We start from the raw sequence: 23,794 nt of genomic DNA on the forward strand, positions 1-23,794 counted from the left end.
TCTCTTCCCCAGCTTTGGGTGATACGGCTTGCTCTGTGGTCCATCTCAGTTTTGGTCCCGGGTGTCGAGGCTGGCCGTATCCAGCCTTCTGTTCTATGTTCCCAGCTTTGGGGACTCCTGGTCCTGGGTCCACGATCTCCTCCAAAGCGCAATCTGGCGCTGACAGTCATTTGGGGTGAATCAGAAGCCAGGGCCCAAGCTCTGAGTACAAGGCCGTAAGTGGCCCCTCTGGCTGCTCACAAGGAGGGGGAGCTAACCAGACCCCCCTCCTTGCTTTGTTTCACAGCATTCCGGTGGCCCACGTCAAAGCCACTTCTGCTCACCTTGCTTGGAGAGCTCTGCGATCGTCAGAGGGAACATTCTGTTTTACCCTCTTTAAAATGTCACCAAAACACACCAGGAACGGTTCTTGACTACAGACATTTCCCAAGTCAATGGTTTACCTACATGGTGATAAACAGAGGGATTGTCTGCTGAGATGGCTGCTCTAAGTGTCACTCCAGGCCCTCTCAGCTCTAAAACTCCTGATCCTAGGGTATCACATGACCATAAATGGGGATTCAGCAGAGAAGAGGTTAGTACTGTTTGAGTGTCCGTAATGTACCAGGTGCCAGCACAGAAGTTATTTCATTTAATCTCAACAGATATTAGAAGCCCTATTTTACAGATGCAAAAACTGAGCTCAGAGAGGTTATGTAAATTCCCCAAGGTCCAGCAGTAAGCACACAGCAGAGGTGGGATTTGAAACTAGGTCTAAACTGATGGTTGGCTCAGATCCTTCTTTTTTTTTTTTTTTTTTTGTAAACAGAGATAGGAAAAAAGAGTCAGGATGCTTGCGCTAAGCCAGAGGTTAAAGAACAATCCAACATCTCTCACTGAATGAGGTCAGTTTGCAAAAATTACAGGGTTAAAATTACCTGGGCAACTCTGAAACAGCTCACATGGCTTGTCCTGTGTGAATCTGCAGGGAGAATTCCTTTAAATCAACCTTTTTTTTTAAAAAAAGCCTTTAACACCTTTGTTGGAATAATGTATTTGAAGTGTTCTGTCAACACAAACTTATTTAAGAGTCCTGTGATGAGCAGGGGAAGGATATTTTTAATATGGGACCCTAGGGAACACCCGTTAGCGTCTGACATGGAGCTACTTTGCTTCCTGCACCCGGGGACAAAATCAGAAGTAGATTTAGGTACATTCTCAGCTCCCACCCCCACCCCAAGTCTGTCACTGATAACCAGGTGTGAGGGGAATATGTGATTTATGGCCATGAATTTGCTCAGCCTGGGAGGTATCCGCTTGCTGGATTTGTAGGGGCCGTTCAGCCTACTGGTTAAGACATGGGCTGTGGATTGGGTAGAGCTGGGTTCAACTCTTAGCCTTGCTGGTCATAAGCTGTGTGACTTTGGATATTTTCGATACTTAACCTTTCTAATTCTCAGTATACTCATCTCCAAAATAGGGTTAATAATAATACCCAGCTCACGGGGTTACTGCAATGGTTAAACGAGGTAAAGCTTATGGCGCTTAGACTGTGGCATCTGCTATTGCTTTGACTACTAATTTGCTTACAGGCTGATCAGGCAGAAACAGAGAAAGGAAAATGCTAGTTCTTTATAAAACAGTCCAGATTCCTCTAAGCCAGCATGGTCTAGGAGGACTTCCTGAGTCAATGGAAACATTCTGTGTCTGCCTGTGTTGTCGGTATTTTAGCCTCGGCCCACATGAGGCAAGTGAATACTTGAAATGCGCCTACTGTCGCAGAGGAATTGCATTTTTAATTTTATTTCACTTTATAGCCAGCGGCATAGCATTGGCCAGTGCTGGACGAAGGCTTGATGTCTCTAAAGACTGCAGGCCTATAAGGCTTCCACTTGAGAAAGGGGTGTCTTCCCTGGGGGTTTATGGGGGCCCAGGCAGGATGTCTGTACTCAGACCTTTCTTTTTTTTAAATTGAAGTATAGTTAATTTACAGCGTTGTGATAGTTTCAAGTGTACATCAAAGGGATTCAGTTATACATACATATATTCTCTTTCGGATTCCTCTCCATCATAGGTTGTTACAAGATATTGAGCATAGTTCCCTGTGCTATATAGCAGGACCTTGTTTTTTACCTATTTTATATACAGTAGTATGTATATGTTAACCCCTAACTCTTAATTTATCTCCCCTCTCCCACTGTCCCCTTTGGTAGCCATAAGTTTTTTTTCTATATCTGTGAGTCTATTTCTGGTTTGTAAATAAGTTCATTTGTATCATTTTTTTAGATTCCACATGTAAGTGATATCATATGATATGTGTCTTTCTCTGTCTGACTGACTTCACTTAGTATGATCATCTCTAGGTCCGTCCATGTTGCTGCAAATGACACTGTTTCATTCTTTTTTTTAATGGCTGAGTAATATTCCATTGAGCTATTGCATATCACGTCTTGTTCACAGAGCCCAGAAATTTGGGAATTCTCTGCTTCCTTTCTAGACTCATACCTCCCGTCACTCTTAGCCCTGATCTCCACTCTCCTCTCTTCCCAACGCGCACACTATGTCCACCCCTACATTTATCCTTGCCCTCCCCAGGATGCCCTTTCATTTCCCTCTGCTGAGAGCCAACTCCTATTCGCCCTTCAAGGACCATTTCACACGCCACCTCTCCTGGGGGTTACACAAGGTCATGCTTGTAAAATGCCTAGTACATAGTCAGCACTAACCAAACATGAACTCAATTTATCTTTATTTACAGCTAAGGAAGTTGAAGCCCAGAGAGATTAAGTAACTTGTAGAGATCACAGCACCAGTGACAAGTGGAGGAAGCTTGGAAATCAAATGTCTCCTCCTTGCCGTCCTCCCAGCTGAGACTCACTGTGAACAGGGCTTATGGGGAAGGGGAGCCATCTGACTGGACCTCACACTCGTGAAGAGCCTCAAATCTAGATAGCAAATATCCCCCCCAAATGAGGCGGAGGTGGTGAATGTATTTATCAGCTAAATGCAATTTTGGTAACTCCAATGTATCATTGCTTCATTTATGCAAACACCCTGGGAGCCCGCAGATGGGAGTGGATGGGGCCTGGATTGACTTCTGAGAAGCCTGGGTGGTGACTCTCCTTTGCCAGTGCTCTTGAGCCTCTGTCCTGCCCAGCTGCCTGCGGGGTCTTGATTTTGATCAGGGTTTCTCAGCCTGGAGCTCTTGAGATTTGGGGTCTGATAATTCTCTGGTGGTGAGGGCTGTCCTGTGCATTGTAGGATGTTTAGCGGAGTCCCTGGCCTCTCTCCCCACCAGATACCAGTAACATCCCCCATCACCCCACCACCGGTTGTCACAACCAAAAATATCTAGACATTGCCCAGTGTCCCCATGGGCAAGGAGAGAAATAGACTCCTCCCTGTTGAGAAGCACAGGTGAGCTGCAGCCGAGGGCCCCAGTCCCATGCTTCCCAGTCCCTTCTATCCTTGCTCCACGCCCACCCAAGGGTCTGTGAGGATTTATTTACTAGTTGTCCCTTGTTTCCAGATGGGACTGAGGACCCTGCCGTCACTAAGAGGCTGCCACGCACTCTCCGCGTCCTTAGCCCCCTGGAAAGGCCACCCTCCAGTGGACTTGGCATTCTGGTAGACCAGCGAGGCCAGAGCCATCATGTGGTCACGTTTGGGGGTTCTCAAACTTCAGGGTGCATCAGAATCCACTGAAGGGCTTGTTAAAATTCCCCTGAGCCCACCCCCCGGAGAGTCTGAGATAGTGGGAAGCCTGAAATCTGCATTGTCCAAAGCACCCCACATCGGCCAAGGATACCCTTGAAGACCCGCTTCTCTTGGAGAGCTCTGAGCTAGACTCTTGTAGCGAGCAGCAAGGTCCCCTCCTGGTTAGAAATGTCACCCCCCTCCCAGCTGCTCCCTTACCCTCCCCCCATAAGATCAGGTCGGATGCTCTCCCTCCTACCTGGTGAGCATTTTCTGTGTTTTTTGGCAAAGGACTAAACTAAAGCCCTTTTCTTCCACTTGGTGACCCGGATCATCGCACTCAAGCCAAGAGTTGGTCTAGCATCTCTAAACCTTCTGAGGACCTTTGCCAGATCCTTCCAACCGAGGCTCCCCTGATCTCTCACGCAGGGGGGGATGGGGGTCCTGGGCCTGACTCCACAGGGAGTTTGCACGTATGCCGGTCGGCCCAGGGCTGACCACGAACCCACCCCGAGGACCCCGGATGGGGAGCAGGTGGGCCCGGCCTGTGTGCAGGGCGCAGCCTGGAGGTGGGGACGGCCTGCTCTGGCCCAAGCAGGCGAGGAGGCCGCCAAGGAGCAGCTGGCCCTGGCAGGAGCCCTGCCTGCGTCTCTCGGCAGACACCACACTCTCCCTGAGCCCCCATCTCGCCCTCCACACTCCAGCGGCCTTTGGCGTCCGCCTCTACCTGGTTGTGGATGACGGGAGCTGAGCTGAAGCTGGAAGACTTGGGGGCGGTGGAGGTGGGTGTGGGGTCGCTGTGCAGCTTTCCTGCTAGACTTCATCCTGCTGGAGTGGGGGGAAGTTCTTGATAAAGAGAAAAGTATGCTCTTCAGAGCGGGAATTCCATGGCAAGTGCTGTAGCTGAGAACTGAGGCGAGGGCCTCTGAGCTCAGGAACAACCATGACTCTCATTGCTAACGTCACCAAAGCTGGGCAGGGACTTCCCCGGTGGCGCAGTGGTTAAGAATCCGCCTGCCAATGCAGGGGACACGGGTTCGAAGCCTGGTCAGGGAAGATCCCACATGCCGCAGAGCAACTAAACCTGAGCGCCATAACTACTGAGCCTGCGCTCTAGAGCCCGCGAGCCACAACTACTGAGCCCACGTGCCACAACTACTGAAGCCTGCGTGCCTAGAGCCCGTGCTCTGCAACAAGAGAAGTCACCGCAATGAAGAGTAGCCCCGGCTCGCTGCAACTAGAGAAAGCCCGTGCACAGCAACGAAAACCCAACACAGCAAAAAATAAATAAATTTATTTAAAAAAAAAGCGGGACACGACTCTCCAGCTCTTGTCTATAGGCTCCAGGCTGGGGGGTTGGGGCTGAGTTTGGATCCCAGCTCCCATGGCTGATTGCCTCGCCAGGATGTGGGCCTCTTGCTAACAGCTCTTCTGATCTATTTTTTGAGAGGCTCGAAATCGGTTTTAATGTAAAATCTCTTCATGTATCTATTTTGCCACAAATTCGCCTTTTCAGTAAACTCTGCAGGCCAGATAAAACTCATGGGAGATCTATTCATGACCTTCAACCCCCGGTATGTGACCTCTGACCTAAAGGGATGTCGCAGTTCCTCCTCCTGGAGTGATACTCCAGAGAGGTCGAAGGCAGCGGTGAACCTTCCGGGTGTGGCTTTACAGGAGGTGGATCGGTCAGGTACTTGGCCTGCAATAAGCATGGCTGCCGTTGACCTTCAGGAAGAACCCGAACGGTTGTTCTGGGGGGAATCTTAGGGCTCATTTTGTGCATGTACCATTTTTACCGAGGGAGGAACTAAGTTAGGCCCAGAGAGGTCAAGGGGTTTTCCTAAAATATGCAGCTGGTGAGTGGCAAGGGGGCAGGGTGGTGGGGGGTGGCGGCGGGTGGATCTAGAAGCAAGGCCGCTGAATCCAGTCCAGTGAGACTTGAAGGTGATGGTGACTGGGGCAGCTATCGGCCAGCCCAGGGCCTGGTGGCCACAGCACTGCTCGGGGAGGGGCTTGGTGGGTGAACATGGTAGGCTGAATACCAGCCTCCAGAGATATCCAGTCCTAGTCCCTGGAATCCATATATGTTACCTTGCATGGACAAAGCATCTTTGCAGGTGTGCTTAAATTAAGGATCTTGAAAATAGGAAGATTATCCTGGATTATCTGGTTGGGCCCTAAAAGTTGTTCCAACTATCTTTTTAAGAAGGAAGCAGAGGGAGATTTGACCACAGAAGAGGAAGGCCGTGTGACCATGGAGCAAAATGGTAGGTGTGCTGCTGGCTTTGAAGATGGCGGAAGGGGCCATAAGCCAAGGGATGCAAGGGATGCAGCTCTAGAACCTGGGAAAGGCCAGGAAACAGCATCTCCTCTAGAGCCTCCAGACTTAAGACCTCCAGAAGGTAAGAGAATAAAGATGTGTTGTTTTAAGGCACCAAGTTTGTGGTCATTTGTTACAGTAGCCACAGGAACGATGGCTGATACAACGAGGGGGTGGTGACAGGGAGGGGGGTGGCACGGTGGTGGGATGGTTGATGGCCCCTGCCCAGGTGTCCAACCTCACTGCCTACCACTCTCCTCCTATTGGCTGAACTCAAGCCCCACAGGCCTCCTCCTTTCAGTTCCTTGAACATATCCACCTCATCCCTGCCTCAGGACCTTTGCTCCTGCTGTACCCTCTGCCAGGAACACACTTCCCTAGATTTCACACGGTTCACACCTTCTGGCCTCGGTATAAATGCCTTCAGAGAAGCCTTCCCTGACCTTCCCATCTAATGTGCTACCCAACCCCAAGCCACTTCTCTTGAAGTCAATGCATTACTTCCTTCACATAATGTATCACTATCTAAAATGATTGCATGTGTCTATTTGTTTATTATTCATTTCTTGCCTATGATAGGACTCGATAATGGATCATCAGTGGATCCCCAGCTCTTAGGACAGTATCTGAGGCAGAATAGATGCTCCCTAAGTATCCAGCCACTGAAAGATGGAGAGAAGCCCTCTGGTTACATGCAATTTGAGGTGGGTGGGCTTGTTTCCATAGCTCTGCCCCAGAATGAGGGTCTGGGTGCCCACTGGGCCAGGTGGCAGGGATACAGATGGGAGGAGGGCACAGAGCAAGAGCAATAACTGATATAAAAAGGACCTCTGTCCCCTGCCCAGGAAAGGATGGACTGGGGAAGCCACTCACACTCGAATGTTCAGGGTGAGAATGAAAAGTTGAACCCAGATTCAGCGTGATGACAAAGTTACCGGCGTCAATTCCTTAGTTGAAAAATGCCACCAGAGTGATTCAAAGCCATGAGGCATGTCAAGTGCAGCCTAGGAGGAGATTCTCTAATGCAGACCGTCCTGGAATCAATGCTGTCATAGGCTGGTCTGAGATCAGCTCTCCAGGGGGGCTGTCTTTAGTAGATGACAACCTCAGGGCCTCGGTTTCCCCTTCAGACTGAGAAAATATTCTGATGTCCTCAGAAATTTGATGGCTAGTGGTCAAGGGCACTGTGGCCAACAGTGCAATCTACAAAGTTAGTAGAGGTCAAGAGTATGGGTTTAGGGTTGAGTTCTGGCTTTGCCATGGGCTGGCTGTGTGAGCTGGCACAAGTGACTGCACCTCTCTGAGCCTTGGTTTCTTTATCAGGAAAACGGGGTGCTATGCAGAGAAAGTGAATTACTTGATGTAAAGACCGTAGCCTGGGGCCAGGCCCACCTGGAGTGCTCAGCAGAGGCTGACCAACGTGATGATGATAAAACTCGGGCTTGTCCTAGAAGGAGGCCACCTCCCCCAATTAAGCTGATTCCATAGGGTTGAAATTGACTTCCGTTCCTCCAGCCACATTCTCTTGTCCGGTTTCTCTTTAACTGTAGACACTCACTGTGAGACGTCTAGGTAGAACCTGGATAGAACCCTGTGGCCTGTGCTGTGTGACCCTGGGCAAGTTGCTTCACCTCTCTGAGCTTTAGTTCCTTCTTATATAAACGGGGGCTAAAACTACAGGTGCTACTTAGGGAGCTGAATTCATGCAAGCTCTGAAGAGTTGACTGTTGTGAAGGTACTCTTGTAAGCAGCCAAGGGCCCTGTGAGTGGATGAGAAGTTATCAGAGCACAGGGAGAGGCTGACCAGCTAGTCCAGATGGATGCTGGCCCGGAGACCTTGGCCTCTTTAGAACCCTCCTTCAGGGCAGCAAGCTGAGCAACCTGGATATCCTCTGACATGCAGCATTTTAAAGTGACCGCTCCCAAGTACAGAACGTCCCCAAATCACCACCTTCCTTCCTGACCACCCCTCACCTGCTGCCGCTGCCTGCCAGGGCCACCTTCCCCTGGGATGAAGGGATGAGACTGTGTCTAAAGTAAATATCACTTCTCTCCATAAATAAGGGCCAGCCCGCCAAGCAACAGGACTAGGGGTGCCCTATGAGGGAAAGGGATTAGACGGAGCAAGGGAATAAGTCCACAGCCAAGAGGAAAGAAGGACGGAGGAAGAAAATGAGGCCAAGAGCGCAGAAGAGTCCAGGTCGCTGCTGAGAACCGGTGACGGCCCAGCCTCTGCTGGGACCCAGAAGCCGCAGACACTGAGTGTGACCTGAATGTGGGGCTCTGGGCCTGGCAGGCAGCTGGCCTCAGTGTCATCTAACATCTGGGATGCCAGTCTGACCCCACCCCAAAAAGCAGCCTGGATGGAGAGGCCCCTGGGAGGATGAGTCATTTCCAGGCAGCCCTGTGCTCCAAGGGGCTCGAATCCTCCCAGGCCAGCAGCCCCAACAGGGCCCTGGAGAGCGTGCTGCCTCTGAGTTGCATTTCCTGACTTGGGACACTGATTCGTAACGAGACACTTATTTCAGCCGTGAGCAGACAGTCTGGCAATTTGTGGGAGCGCTTTTGAGGTTGTTACGGTGATGGCAAATGCTCCTGGCATCGCAGCAGGGGGGAGGTGGCATGGGGCGGGGTGAGGGGCCTCCTGCAATACCAGCGACAAACCCACTCAAGGAAGAAGGATCCAGACTGCCACACAAACTTTGGACGTCCACTTAGATAAAAAAGCATGCTTAAATTTCTCAGCCAAGATCTCAGTTTGGGCTTATGTATAAATTTGGCTTTAAATTATACCCAACTTTCCATGCACGCAACTGTTGGGTAAATCAAAGAAAGGCAGGACATCGTTTTATCAGGAATCACTCACCATATTGGAAAATCACATCACCAAGGTGACGCTGCAGGTGGCATTTGAGTTGCCAACACAACACACCTGTGTCAATCTGCATTTGACGCCGTCGTGTTTGCAGCAAGTCTATCTTTAGGTGCAAACATGTGACATTCCAGTGGAGCCACGCCTGTGCACTGATATATTAAATTATAGGCTCTTTTATTATAAATGACTTTTATGCTCTATCTCCTTTATTTTATAGTTAGGGCGTTATACTGATTTACAAAATGTAAAGTGTGGGTAGGTATTATGCTCCATGAATGAGCTGCTGGTTAGTGAAGGGGACATTTAAAAATATTTGTTAAAAAAAAGGCGGGGGGGCTTCCCTGGTGGCGCAGTGGTTGGGAGTCCGCCTGCGGACGCAGGGGACGTGGGTTCGTGCCCCGGTCCGGGAGGATCCCACGTGCCGCGGAGCGGCTGGGCCCGTGAGCCGTGGCCGCTGGGCCTGCGCGTCCGGAGCCTGTGCTCCGCAAGGGGAGGGGCCGCGGCAGTGAGAGGCCCGCATACCACCAAAAACAAAAACAAAAACAAAACAAAACAAAAAGGCGGGGAGCTTCACATCTAGCCATTGAGCTGGGGAACACATGCTATTACACAGTATTACTCAGCCTTAGAACCATTCATCTTAGTGGGTTTCGTGGAGGCATATGCTTGCCCTGGGTCACTTTCTCCCAAATCATACCTCCACCAAAGCAGTATCTCTTCGGCTACTTTTGGTCAATCACACTGCACGTGCGACTGACGTGGGCTCCCTGGATGGAGGAGCCTGAATGGACGAGGGCAGCCGAGAGCTCAGATGCAACCTCCTGAGGTGGTAAAATAGGTCTGCGGGAGCAGGACCCCGCAGCAGACCGCTGTGTCCCTCCCTCATTCTCGGGGGCACAAGGCTGCTTCCCTGAGATGGTGTTTAGAGCCCCCGGGGTTTCTGAGGCCCCCACCTCACGCCCACCCTGTGCCCAGCTGAGAATCAGAACCACGTACGTGGGCCATGAGTACAGGGGTTCAGCTGCCCCACGCGGTGAGATGGCCCCACTCGCTGCCTTGCTGACCCTCCTGGGAGAGGTGGTGCTGAGGATGGGGGGCATGTATAGGGTTAGGAGGGGAAGGCCGTGCCCAGGAGCCTCTGAGGACGGACACTCCCAATGCCTCCTGGAAAACAAGGCCAGTGATTGATTCTGGACTATACAGCTGTCTTAGAATTTAAGTCCACGGAGTGAGACCTGGGGGGCCTGCTGGCTGCCCAGAAGCTATCTCAAGGCTCAACACGTCATCTCCACTGGGTGTGCTGCTGTAGGGACTCCTGGGAGGTGGCTGCCTTGAGGGCTGGATTCTAGCCTGGGGGACCTCCCTAGCTGAGGGAGAATCAGGCACCAGGTCCCTGCCACCAGCAGAACCTCGAGGACTGATCCTGGCCCCAGCTCTGGAAATGGACAGCAGGGCTCTGGAGACCCCCAACTCTGCCCACACCATGGCCTGTGTTTTGGGCCCAAGACTCGCTGCCTCTTGTGGAGACGGGACCCAGGGTGTGGGAAAGGCTCCAGGGTGTGTGCAGGGGGCTCACAGGAGTCAGAAGGGGTGGTTGGGAGGGCAGGGGCTGGACGGGCAGCAGGTGCCCTTTGTCTCCCCTCTGCCCAAGCCTTCTGACAGAGCCTCCACCTTCCTCCTTGGGGTCTTGCTGGCACTGGTTCAGTTTCTGCCCTGGTGTCAGATGCTGGAAAAGCCCCAGGATGCAATGGTGGCCGGGGTGGGCTCCACGGACTGAGGGGCCCACCAATGGGTAGTTTGGGGGCCGCCCCACCAGGGAGGAGGACTGGATCCCATGCAGTTCCTCAGATGTGTCCGGCACACCTGACCGCAGGACCTTGGCACCTGCCCTTCCCTCTGCCTGGAACACCCCTCCCCCACGAAGCTGCAAGCCTTCCTCTGGGTCCTCCCGTGTTGCCTTCCTAGTGAGACCCACCAGCTTCCGATCTGAAATGTCACCCTCCCCAACACTTCCTAACCCCTTCCCCGCTCTATTTATCTACTTAGCACGTATGACGAATGGTCTACGTAGTTTACACCCTCATCTTCCCCACTGTACTGTAAGCTTTCAAAGGTCAGGGGGTCTGTCAATTTCATTCACTCTCAAGGTCAGAGCACTCGTCTATTCATTGCTCTATCCCAGTGCCAGACAGTGTGGCACACAGTAGGTCCTCAGCAAACATTTGTTAAACAAATACATTCAGGGGCTTGGGGAGCTACTTTAATCCAGGCCCCCAAGGGACTTCCTGGTGACCTCTAAATGCTCTTGGGACACTCAGGGGTCCTTGAGGAGGGAGCTGGGAAGTCTCGGCCTGGATTTCTGGGGGGCTCAGACCTGAGCCTCCCTCTGTAAATAAGAAGGGTCTGCCTAGTAACACTGCGGGCTGCAGGGTCAGTGCTAGACCTTAGATGGGAGTGGTAGAAGGCAGGGAGAAACTTTTCTCTCTCTCCTGACTAGTTCCTGACCACCCGGTCCAGCTGCTGACTCCTCACCAGAGAAGGAGCTAGAATCACCCACTGTGTTGGCAGCTCTCCTTCCCCAGAGATTCAGAAAATGCCAATCTGGCAAATACATAGGGGCTGGTATCCAGCTCTTCAAGTGCTAGCCTTGGCTCCCATATAACCTGAGCAATTCCAGTGTTTTGGGGGCGTCAGGGCCAATTCTCTACTTTGCCTCCATCTCCTCCTTTTCAAAGCTTCCTTGCTCTGGACCGGCCATCGCCAGGAGAGAGCTAGTTTGGGCGGAGGGTTACTCAGCTCTCAGCTCTCAGCGCTTCCTCTGTCTCCCCGGCGCCTCGGCGTCCACCCACGCCCAAGCCTGCCGTACATGTGCCTGTCACCACCGGGTGACCTCGGGAAAGGCCCCTCCTCTCTGACCCTCTGTCTTCCCACTCGTGAAATGTGGATTGCAAAACTCCCCACCTTGTGGGGTTGCTGGAAGCCAGGACCTCAGCTACCGGGATTATGGACCCTGGGTTTCATGGCAAGAGACACGTGCTAGACATTAGGGCCGCTGCATTCCTGCAACAGCAATTTTCAGGGCAAGAGGCAAGTGTGGTTGAGTGGATGTACGTGTGCAGAAGACCGAGACACTCAGGTTAGCTTCCGGGCTGTGAGGCGGTCGCAATACATGCTCGCATACGACACACGTAGGCACACGTGCACCTGCGGGGCTTACCTGTCCACCTGGATTTCTGCGTCCTTTGTCTCCGCTCTGGCAGGTCCCCCTCCGCTGATGCCTTTGCTCCCGCTGGTGAGAAGATTCAGCACAGGCTCTATCTCTTTGAGCAGTTTACTGTTCTCCCCGGAACTCTTCTTGGCAGGGTCCTGGCTTGGGGGCCTGGGAGCCAGGCCATTGGTGTGGGAGAGCAAGCCAGCTTCCTGCCCCTGGTCTGGCGCGTGCTGCGGCCCATTGCCAGGACCCGTGGCCCCGTCCACCGCCGGGGTCTGCTCTTTGCTGGCTGACGGCTGGTGGGACGGATCGACGGCTGTGGTTGGCGGACCCAGGGGCCGTGTCACCCGGATGGTCTTGGGGGTCCCATCCCCAGTGAAAGTGGTCTCCAGGTGCGTGGTGAAGCCCTCGGGACCCCTCAGAATGAGGGCCACATGGGTCTCGGAGGCAATGCCTCTGAGCACCTCCAGGGCGCTGTCATAGCTCAGGTCCACCAAGGGCTGGCCGTTGACGGCGAGAATGATGTCCCCAGCCTGGATGAGGCCGCTCTGCTCCGCGGCGCCCCCTCGAATCAGGTCGGAGATGATCACAGGTGGCTTGCTCACCCTCTCCTTCACCAGGAACCCCAGGCCCCCCACTTTGCGCTTGAAGAGGCGGACAGAAATGACATTGGGTTGGATCTGCTTGACGCTGAACATGTGATTCTCCATGGTGTCTAGTGTCCAGGGGTCGGAAGACCTCAAAGTGTGTCAAGCCGAGACGATTTCGCCGGGAGCAGCCAGGCTTCTGGCTGTGACGCGAGGAGGAGCGGGGGGCTGGCGCTGCAGGGGCCAAGGGGAGTCTGGAGAGGGAGCTGCTCTTGCTCTTGGTCTTCTCTGCCTTTGACGTCAACTCAGTGTCACTCACTCACTGTCGCTGGGCCGTCGGCGGCATGATTTCCTGTGTCTGCCTCCTTCCTTATTCTCTAAGGAAGCGATGGTTGATCAGGCAGACGTCAGGGGAAGCAGAGGGACGTGTCCCTAAGCAACAGGTCAGGCCGGCCGGGGAGCAGACGTGTCTGGCGGATGTGTCTAGAGGTGACGCATGCTAGCGGGGACTATCCTCTGGGCATCGCCATCCCGTTAGACGCAGATCCAATCTGGGGCCTCCTGAGGTCAAGAGAAGGAAAAAGGGAGGGGAAGAAAAGAATGAAAAAAGAGAGATGGATGTGGAGTGTCCAACACCACCTTCAAAACCAACATGGGAAACGCAGCCAACTGAGAAGTCCAGCCAGAAGATGCTCTGAAGTTCTGAAGCCAACCTAGAAATGAAATCCTCTTCCTCGAGGGGCATGCCTTTGCAGGTAGCTGCATATTGCCTGGTTTCACCCTCAGGATCAAAGCCCCATGAGACCGAGGGGCTCCCTGCGGGAAACCACTGACAGGCAGCCCCAGAAATCAAATGGCAAGAGCCAGAAGACCTCTCTTATCTCTTTCCCACCGCAAGAAGTCACCGCTTCAACCTGTCACGCAGCCTCTGGCTCTCTGAGTTTTGCAACGTTTTCCATCCTCAGGTCAGGAGCTCGGCCGACAAAGATCACCGGGCTCTCCATTCTGGCTACTCCCAACGCCCGCCCACGACAAACCCACGGGACAGGGAATGACGTCACCTTCTATGGGACCACCGATGAGGGATGTCAACTGGACTTTATGACCATTTTTGTAATTATCGACAATCCAGGTTCAAAAGGACAGACTTGGCCACATTCCATACCATGCTAAGCCAAAGTTGGTATAATAAATACCAAAGACGGGGGTCCACACCAAACTCTGGGGAGCATGTGTGTACCACAGGCTGTCTGAAACCCTAACGGAGAAGCATTAGGAAGCACGGACTGTTAGATAAACACACAGCTGGTGCTCAACGAATATTTGTGGAATGAAGAAGAAAAAGCCCCAGAGACTAAAGCCAGTGGGCACCTGCCGAGCACGTACATTATTAATTTTTTTTTCTCCTTTGATTTTCACAGTGACCTTTCAAGCGACGAGAAGACTGAAACTTGGGCGGGTCCAGTGACTTGTCCAAGGTCATATGGAGGATGACAGTGAAGGGAGGCTTTGAACTCAAATCTGCTCCACTCTTGAGCATGCGCCTTTAAGTTCATACTCTAGTTTTAAAAAGTTTCTAATCTAGTGATTTTTGCAACTCCCACCAGCTCCCCCAGGCTCAGAGAAGTAAAGGGGATACCAAAGGCCCGTAGGGAGGCCAGCTGGAGATGCTGTGGCCCAGGTGAGGTGTGCGCACCTGTGGCGCGTGCACAGCGGGCGGCTGTGGAAGCGTGTCTTACGTGTCTGGGGGGGGCAGGTGATCTGTTGTTTGTGGGCGGGGTCGGGGGGTAGGGGTGGAAGAGAATCCCTCCATCTCTTTTCCTGTCCCCCAGCCCGAGCCTCAGTCTCCTCTCTACCCGGGCAGCCCTTGCTTCCAGCACCCTCAAAATTCCTTCGCACAAGGAGGGAACCCCCATGTGCCACTACTAACAAAGTGACACTCCCTTGTTTCCCTTTTAGCGACTTCCCGGGGTCACCCCAGGGCTGGGGCAGCTGACAAACTCCTGCTGCCTCTGAGAGCAGGGGGTGGGTGCAGATGACACCCTGAGAAGGAGGCACTGCCTCCTGGATCCCCCTCAAGGTGGGTGGCGGTTAGCAAGTTCAACCTGCCCCTTTTGCAGCTTGCGTTATGCAACTCCGCCAGCCCCTCTCTGTGGGTGAGGCGATCATGAACACCTAGACCCAGCCCGGCTGCCTTCTCCATCTGGTGTCGCCATGTGTGTGTGTGTCTCTCTCTTTGTATTCGTGCATCGCCCTCGTGCTGTGTCATTTCTCTGCTGTGTGTGTGAGCGTGTGCAGCCCATGTGTTGACAGGCAGAGTGTCTTCCAGCATCTCGCTGCCGGGGTTCTGGTTTGCAGAGAAAACCATCCAGAACCGCTATGTCATTCCTCACTGGGGAGGACTGGTCCACCTCCCTACCTGGGCCCCAGCCCCTGCCCCGGCTGTTGCTTCCTTAACTCTCCCGGAGCCCCGTTTTTCTGGGTACCAAACCCAGGATGCTCATTGTTTAGTTGCAGGCAGAGACAGCTGGGACCTCCAGATCTCTCCTGAGCGTCCACGTTTGGCATTTGGGCTCCGTTCTTTAATTCAAGAAGGGACTTGAAGGTGAGCTCTCGGGGAGGTGGGGCCCCCCAGTTCTCTTCTTCCCCACGCTGGCTTGGGCCAGAATTTACCAAAGGACAGAGACAGGACTTGGCTTAAGAAAAAAGAAATAGGGACTTCCCTGGTGGCGCAGTGGTTAAGAATCCGCCTGCCAGTGCAGGGGACACGGGTTCCAGCTCCGGTCCTGGAAGATCCCACATGCTGCGGAGCAACTAGGCCCTTGAGCCACAACTACTGAGCCTGCGCTCTAGAGCCAGCGAGACACAACTACTGAAGCCCGTGCACTTAGAGCCCGTGCTCCGCAACGAGAGAAGCCACCACAGTGAGAAGCCCACGCACCGCAACGAAGAGCAGCCCCCGTTGCCGCAACTAGAGAAAGCCTGTGCACAGCAACGAAGACCCAACGTAGCCAAAAATAAATAAATTAATTTTTTTAAAAAAATAAAGCAACCCGCAAACCTCCCAGGCCACACTCAGCTTTTCCTCTCTCTTTCTCAGCTGCTTTCTAAATCAGAGGAGGCTGTTGGCTGGTGCTTGGGAAATTGAAGTGCTGTTTCTCTGACTTTGGCCCTAGAAAGACAGCTTGATCTTTGGAAGGAACTGGAGAGAGGCAGGGCTTGGGAGAGGCAGTGATACTCAGCGTCTGCTGAGAGACAGGGTGGGGGCTGAACAAGCTCTCTGTCTAAGCAAGTGGCTTCTGAACCTTCACCAGGGGCAAAATCCTAATCTTAATAATAATCCCTCAACACTACCCCTCTTCCCCCACCCCAAACACATCTTCATCTGCTGCCGTATGTTCATCCTCACGCTGACCGTGAACAGATTCGATGTCCCCAAAGAATACACGAAGCTGCTGGAAGGAGACCCTCTTGTCCTTCTTTGCGAATGTCCAGTACCCAGGAGGTACCTCAATCCTGGGCCGCCCGGGATGGGTGTTCCCGCTTCTGTCACAGGGGAGATTTTTAAAGTCCTTTCTGGCTCTATCTGTGTGTTTCTGGGCGAGTTCTTTATCTTCTCTGAACCTCAGCTTCCTTATCTGTAAAATGGGTCAAGTAATTCCTCCCTCCCTGGGTAACTGGGAGGATTAAATGACATAGTAAGCGCAAGGGTTTCAGTAACTTCACAGAGCAAATGCTCAGAAGAAATGGCTTCCTGTTATTGTTACATAATATATAGTGATTCGGGTTTCCTGGCTGTTAATTCAGTGCACGTTCTCCTCTGTCACAGCCTCACCAAATGTACGTCATGTGCCATCTAGAAGGGGGCCCTACGCTTGAAAGCACACAGAGGAATCTCACGCCAGTCATGGTACGAGGCACTGGATACAGGAAGACAGGTGCTGCGTATCCCGCCAACCTAGCTCAGACCTTTGGAGCCGCGATTTTAAACACATCACATGCACGTGCACACCGCAGCACGTACCATGGAAACACAATACTTGGACCCAGGCCTCACTGGAGTAGTTCAGTGGTTTCTGGTGTATTTATTTCATTTACCTTGCTGCGAAGAAATTCACGGCTGACTTTTGGGGATGGCTGCCAGGGAGAAGCAGGGAGCCAAAATAGACCAGCATCTGCTACTACCGCCTCGCCGTGTGGCCTTGGGTATGCCTCTCCCCGTCCTGGGCCCATGTCTGCATCTGGAGAGATGGTAACTGTAGCAGAGTTTACTGTGTGCTAAGCGCAGCGCTGAGCCCTCTGCACGGGTGCCTATTTCATCCTGACAGCGGCTCTGTAAAGCGCATGTCATTTTTATCCCCACTTTACAGAAGGACAAGGTGACTGAGGTTCAGAGAAGTAAACTAGAGGGCAGCCCTGGCTCTAAGCGAGTGGGTTCTGGGCACTCACGAGGGTTGATCCTAATCCTAAAGACAATCCCCTAAGATGATGCCTCCCCCAAAACACGTCCTCATCAGCTGCCATACTTGGTATCCTCACCCTGCCTCATCACGTTCAATCATCCCCGTTTTACAGATGTGGACATTAAGTTACAATAAGCTTTTCATTCTTAGCACTGAAAGTCGGCCCGTGTTAGCATGATGAGCAGCCATTAAAATCCAAAAGATTGCCCAGCTCCCCTACTCAAAACTAAGGAGACAGAGGCCTGGAGAAGCGAGGGGGAGGGTGTTCATTCAACATGGATCAGCCAGAGTTGGAGGTGTCTAGAGTCGTCTGTCCAATAGGGCAGCCACTAGCCACATGTGGCCATGGAACCCCTGAATTGTGACTGGTGCCTTGAGATGTGACATAAGAGTGAAATCTCGACTTCCCTGGTGGCGCAGTGGTTAAGAATCCACCTGCCAGTGCAGAGGACACGGGTTCGAGCCCTGGTCCGGGAAGACCCCACATGCCGCGGAGCAACTAAGCCCGTGCACCACAACTACTGAGCCTGCGCTCTAGGGCCCGCGAGCCACAACTACCGAGCCTGCGAGCCACAACTACTGAAGCCCGTGCGCCTAGAGCCCGTGCTCTACAGCAAGAGAAGCCACCGCAATGAGAGGCTCACGCACTGCAACGAAGAGTAGCCCCCGCTCACGGCAACTAGAGAAAGCCCACGCACAGCAACGAAGACCCAACACAGCCAAAAATAAATAAATAAATTTCAAAAAGACTGAAATCTACATGGGGTCTCAAAGACTAGGAGGAAAAAAAGAATGTCAGATATCTCAATAATTTCCAATATTGACTACATGTTGAAAGGATCATGTTTCCGGTATATTGGATTAAGCATAATTATGAAAATTAATTTCACCCGTTGCTTTTGATGCTTTTAAATGCAACTACTATGCAGTTAAAAATCACACACGTGCTCACACTGCATTGCCATTGGGCAGTGGAGGTCTAGAGTCTGACTCTCGTGGCTCCCAGACCAGAGCTCCTCCCTGCCACCCCACTGTCCCTGAGGTCCCCTCGAGCATCTACTAATAACCTAGGCAGGCAGAAGATACTCCTGCTTTCTAAAGAAGCCAGAAAAATGACACAGACGGTGAGCAAACATCTCGCCACCTTTTGAGGTTGACCACTGGGAATTTAGGTGTGATGGGGGTAGGAGTGGGGGAGAGAGAAGACCCACCTCAAACCATGTGAAGAGAGAGGTCGTAGTAGCGGGTCACCTAGGCTAATAGTCCAGGACCCAACATCTTGCTGTCTGAATGTCATTTGAAATCTAACCCATCTGTGCAATGAATGTTTCATTTAAAAAATGATGCAGATCTCTATTTACAGGTAGGAAATGAGTTCCAAGATATATCATTAGGTGAAAAAAGAAAGGTGCAAATGCACACATTCTGCACATGTAAGTGTAGAGAATATTCTGGAAGGAACGGCTATCACTGGCTGCATCTTAGGAGAAATACTGGACATCAGTAGTAGGACGGAGACAGACTTTGCACTACCTTTTTTTTTCTATTTGAATATCATTTCAATTATTATTTTGAAATCACAGGTATTACCATTTTAATGTGCATTACCACTAAATATTAAAGAAAACAACCTCCAGCCTGTGAAGAACTCCTGGCTGTTTTCAGTTCAAACACCCACAAAATCTCTAATGGAGTCACGACCCTGTTTCCCATCTCCCTCCAATCTCATTTAAAAACAAATCCCAAGCCCTCCATGTCTTAAAACCAAAATATCACCACCCCCAATAAAAACAAAAGACCAGAACCGTAACCCAACTGTGCTCTTTAAAAAAAAACCAAACAACAAAACACAGCAAAACAACCAACTTCCTTACATCTCCCAAACTGCTAATTTGCAGTCTTTCCCCAGAGAGAACGCCACCTGGGAATCAAACTGACGTGCTTTCTCCCACTCCAGCAAGTCACAGCTACAAACCCGCCAATGTCTCTAAGCCAGGGGGTTAAGTTGGCGTTCTGTGTCTTGGGGATCCCAGAGACACGGGCACCCTGGTGCCAGGGAGTCTCCCCAGCCACATAATTCCCCCAGTTTCATGGCTACAGTTTGTCCGTGATCTTCCCAGATCTAATATGCCCACACCTCAGGGGCAGGAAGGAGCATCCCAGCCAGGAGGGTAAGGATGAAGGACTGTTTCGCGTTTGACACGCCGATATGAGGCTTTGGGAAAGCCCCACTCTCTTCTATCGCTGCTTTATACGCCTCTTCGAATGGCAGTTTGACAATATCCACACCAAAACTGAAAATACACAGATCTTTGACCTGGCAATTCAATTTTTAGGACTTTCCCCTACAGATAAACTGGAAGAAACATTCTTACACACACACACACACACACACACACACACACACACACACAGAGAGAGAGAGAGACCTCTTCCTTGCAGATTGTTCAGAATATCAAGAGATTGAGAAAATCTGAGTATCCGTTAATAGAGAACTGCTACATAAACTACGGCACATCCATGCAATGGAATACAGTGCAGGCATTAAATAGCGGGGCATTAGATGTAAAAGGACCAATGGGGAATGATCTTTTAAGACACATTGTTAATTTTAAAAAGCCAGGTGGAGAACACCAATATATTAATATATTTGCATACCCATTGTATGTATTCATTTATACTTCCATGGAAGCTTGGAGATCCACTGAGAATCTCTGGAAAAACACCCACGATATTGGTAACAGAAGTTGCTTCTGGGAAAGGGGACTGGGAGGCTAAGGGTGGGGTTGGAGGAGGAAACTCACTTGTATTACATATTCCTTCATACATATTACATATTCCTTCATTGTTTATTTATTTTGTACTATGTTTTTGTATCACCTTTAAAAAAAGAACAAGGTCTTTGAAGTCAGACTATCTTGTATTTGAACCCTAGCTTCTCCATGTGGCTTTGTGATGGTGGTCAAGTCACTTAGTGTCTCTGAGTCATAGTTTTTGCATCTATAAAATGGGAATGATAATAGCATCTCCTCAGGGTATGTGTGTGAGGATGGAATGAGATAATTATTAGTATTTTCTGATTTCTTACTATGCACCACATGCAATGGTAAGTGCTCCGTAAATGGATACTTTCCCCACTCCTGTTACTAATAATTAAAACACAAGCAGCCATTATTCTCCTGGCCGTCTGTAGTGTCCAATGGACATAGGTTGCTTCAAGTACTTTGTGCAGAAGGGCCAGGTAAGAGCTGTGGACACGCAGATTGGTCCCGCTCTCCAGTGCAATGGGAGCCTGTCACCAGCTCCTCCTCAGAATACTGAAAGAACAGAATTTGGTGCGATGGAACGTACTCAAGAGAAGCAGCCAGAAACTCAGACCCTGGAAGTTGGTGATGAGTCAATACCACTAGGGTGGGGTGGGGGTATTACTGGTCCAGTGCATCAGCAGGAGAGAGCTATAGGGCTGTCATCCCTATGTTGGAAGAGATCCGGGAAATTATGAAAACTTCATTCCATCTTCATTTTGCAAAGCTCATTTCTATGAACTAGTTCAGCTGGCTGTACAGCACTATATCCATCCCACAGACAGAAAACTCCAGGGTTCGGGGTGAAGGTTCTTAAATTCTTTCCATCCATGGACCCCCTCAGTAGCACAAAATTCCTCACAGATGTACCTTTGCCCCCACTCTTGACAGACACACTGCATCACCTTAAGTGTCATGTAGGGGTTGAAGGCATGTGCATTGAAGCTGGAAAGACAAGGGTTTGTGACCCTCTTCTACCATTTATTAGCCTCAGACTCCTCATTTGTCAAGAAGAAGCAATAAGTTACATGGGATAAGTGAATGGGAAAACATTTGATGGGATAATCCATGTAAAGTGCATGGTGCTTCTATTATTTTTAATGACACCTCGAGGAAAATGAAGTATTTCAGCCCAGATATGTGAACATAATCATGACCAAGAGGGTGGCCTCATTACTGTAAAAAGGAAACATATTACCAGTGGTCTCTGAAACAGTTCTTAAGAGTCATTACAAGAAGATGGCACATATTTTCTACCCCTGAGAAAACTTACCCTCTTTTACTTTCTTTTTCTTTCCCCTTTTCTCTCCTTCCCTTCCTCCCTTCTTTCCTTTTTTTTTTTTTCATTCATATCACCTATTCATTCATTAACCCTTACATAGCTCCCAGCTGTGTCAGCAAGGAGCTTGGCACTGGGAATGTAAGAATAGACAAGACAGACAGCATTCCTACCCTCAGATCTCCCAAGCCAGGGGTCAAGCAGGGAGTAGAGAGAGATATTAGTGACAAGTATAGTGAGTAGAACAAAGTGGAAATACAGGGTGCTAATGGGAGCATGGACAGGACACTTAACATAGCCTGAGTGGTGGTGGTCAAGGAAGGCTTCCTGGAAGAAGAGTTAGGATACAGAGTTGGCCAGATGAAGGGGTGCAAGGGGTGGAGGAGAGAAGGCACTAGAGGTGGGAGGGAGCAGGTTCGAGGCACTGGACAAAGTCCACTGTGGTTGGAGAAGAAAGTCAACATCTTACAAAGCTGGAGAGATCTTCAGGAGCTAGATCATGAAGTTCTCTTGAGAGTCAAGTTAAAGATTTTGGACTTTATTCTTTTTTTTTTTTTTTTTCCTGGACTTTATTCTTATAGCGATGGCAAACACCGGAGGGATTTGAGAAAAGAAGTTCTGTGGTTAGATTTAGATTTTATTAAGATGCTGGATGGAAAATGGATGGAAAAGCAAGGCTGGCTATGGGCAACTCAGTTAGGAGGCTGCTGTAGGCCAGAGATGAGAGATGATGGTGGTTAGGGTTAGGGTGGTGAAGGGAAGAAGGAGGAAAGTGGGTAGATATAAGAGATTGTTAGGAGGTTGAGTCAACAATATTTGGTGACTGATGTCTGGGGTTAGAAAGAAGGAATTGTCCAGAAGGACTTTCCAGCTCTGGCTTCTACAAGCAGATAGAACATGATGGGAGGAAAGAAAGGATAAGAATGAATGACACTCATTTGATAGAATTGTCCTTTTTGAGTAGTAATAAATAATTTAGTTTAGTATATTTCAAGAGTCAACATTTCCTGATGCCATTACTTCCTTAATTCTGAGAATTAAGGGGGATTACAGCAAATAGACTTGACTTGGCTCATTTCCCCAGCTGTGCCATTTACTGGGTATTTGATCTGGGGCAAGTCATTTTTAATATTTTGAATCTCAATTTCATTTTGTGAAATTGAAAAGGTAATAACAACTGCTTCCAAGGTTTTTGTGAAGATTAAATAAGACGGATGCTGGAAAGAGTGCTTTGTAAACTGCAAATGTCAACTGCAATGGTAATGTCGAGTCTTTAATTCTAGGAGGACATCAAGAACAGTATCCTCCAAATAATAGCTCACTGGTAATGGAAACTCAACCAAGTTTCTCCTCATGCCTGGCATCTTTGGGTGCCTCTGGTGCAGGGAAGCTGGGTCAAGAGGATGGCAAAAGGTGCTCATGGAAGGAAGAAGAAGTAAGAATGATTATTTTAAGGGAGGAGTGATAATATCTGTTCCCTTAACTCAAAAGTTCCTTGTAAATAGATCACAGCATCCACACAGGCTTGAATCAATTAAAAATGAATTTCAGCAAAGGGAGAATACATTAAGTAGAAAACACAAACTTACAATAGCAGGAATAACTCAAATATGTCGGATACATCAGTAATAACAATAAATGTAAATGGTTTAAACGTAAGGAAAAGATCAAGACTTTCAGATTGGTTACATGCATTTGCAGTTACCCTGTATTAGCATGGCCATAGGGCCAAGGGTCAAGGACAGGACGGAAAACAATTCACCAAAGTAGGTATGAGCTTGGTATACATCTGCTGGTCACTTAACTCTAAGGCAGCATAGGTCTGCTTTGAATTGAAAGATGTAATTGACTCTCTTCTTAGAATATGTTAGCACCTAGTAAACACAGAAAAAGTATTTACTGAATAAATGATCAGCTATCAAAGCAATATCTTTTATTAAATTTTTATTAATTAGGTTGAAATATATGGAATTAGCAGTTTTGTAAATGATCAAATTCTCCACTTTCCTAGGGTTCAACCTAATACTTTGAACATTTTTATATGTAAGAACTTTATTGAACTATCTAATTTCATTCTTGCAACAACCATATGAAGGACGTATTATTAATCCCATTTTACAGGTGTTGAAACTGAGGCTCACAGATGTTAATTAAGTCATAGAAGTTTATCCAGTTAGTGTCAAGGGCGGGGATTCAAACCAAGTGTGTGGGAACTCAAAACCTTTGCTTTAAAAAAAATATTAAACTCTTTTTTAGCCACAAGAATGTTCAGTTTCAGAGCTTGTAAGCAATCACTTCACCTACAAATAATGACAGCTCAAAGTCTTTGCTTTTATCACTTTCCAGGTACTGCTGTGTATTTTTATTTCAGCTGGCCTGATCACCAGCTGTAATTTTAGTAATTGGAAGTTGAAAGGGACTCTAGGAGTTTTCTATTTCAGTGATTCTTAATATTGAGTCTATGGGCCCCCTACAGGGCTCAGAAATCCCTGAAAATCCTGGAATTGTGTGCAAAACTTTTAGTGCACACAATTAGTGCATATGTGAATTTATATGGGGAGGGGGTCCATAGCACTA

General features: G+C 49.8%; 1 protein-coding gene across 1 annotated transcript in view; it reads right to left on the reverse strand.

The window, feature by feature from the left end:
- NOS1 (nitric oxide synthase 1) overlaps positions 1-23,794 on the reverse strand; it is a 106,614-nt gene that overhangs the window by 69,167 nt on the left and 13,653 nt on the right. The window contains exon 2 of the mRNA XM_059040340.2: positions 12,091-13,232. Within this exon, the coding sequence (XP_058896323.2) occupies positions 12,091-12,794 (704 nt within the window). The 5' untranslated portion in view covers positions 12,795-13,232. The remainder of the gene's footprint in view (positions 1-12,090; positions 13,233-23,794) is intronic.

The sequence above is a fragment of the Kogia breviceps genome, chromosome 15 (genome assembly GCF_026419965.1).
Source record: "Kogia breviceps isolate mKogBre1 chromosome 15, mKogBre1 haplotype 1, whole genome shotgun sequence".
Lineage (NCBI taxonomy): Eukaryota > Metazoa > Chordata > Mammalia > Artiodactyla > Physeteridae > Kogia > Kogia breviceps.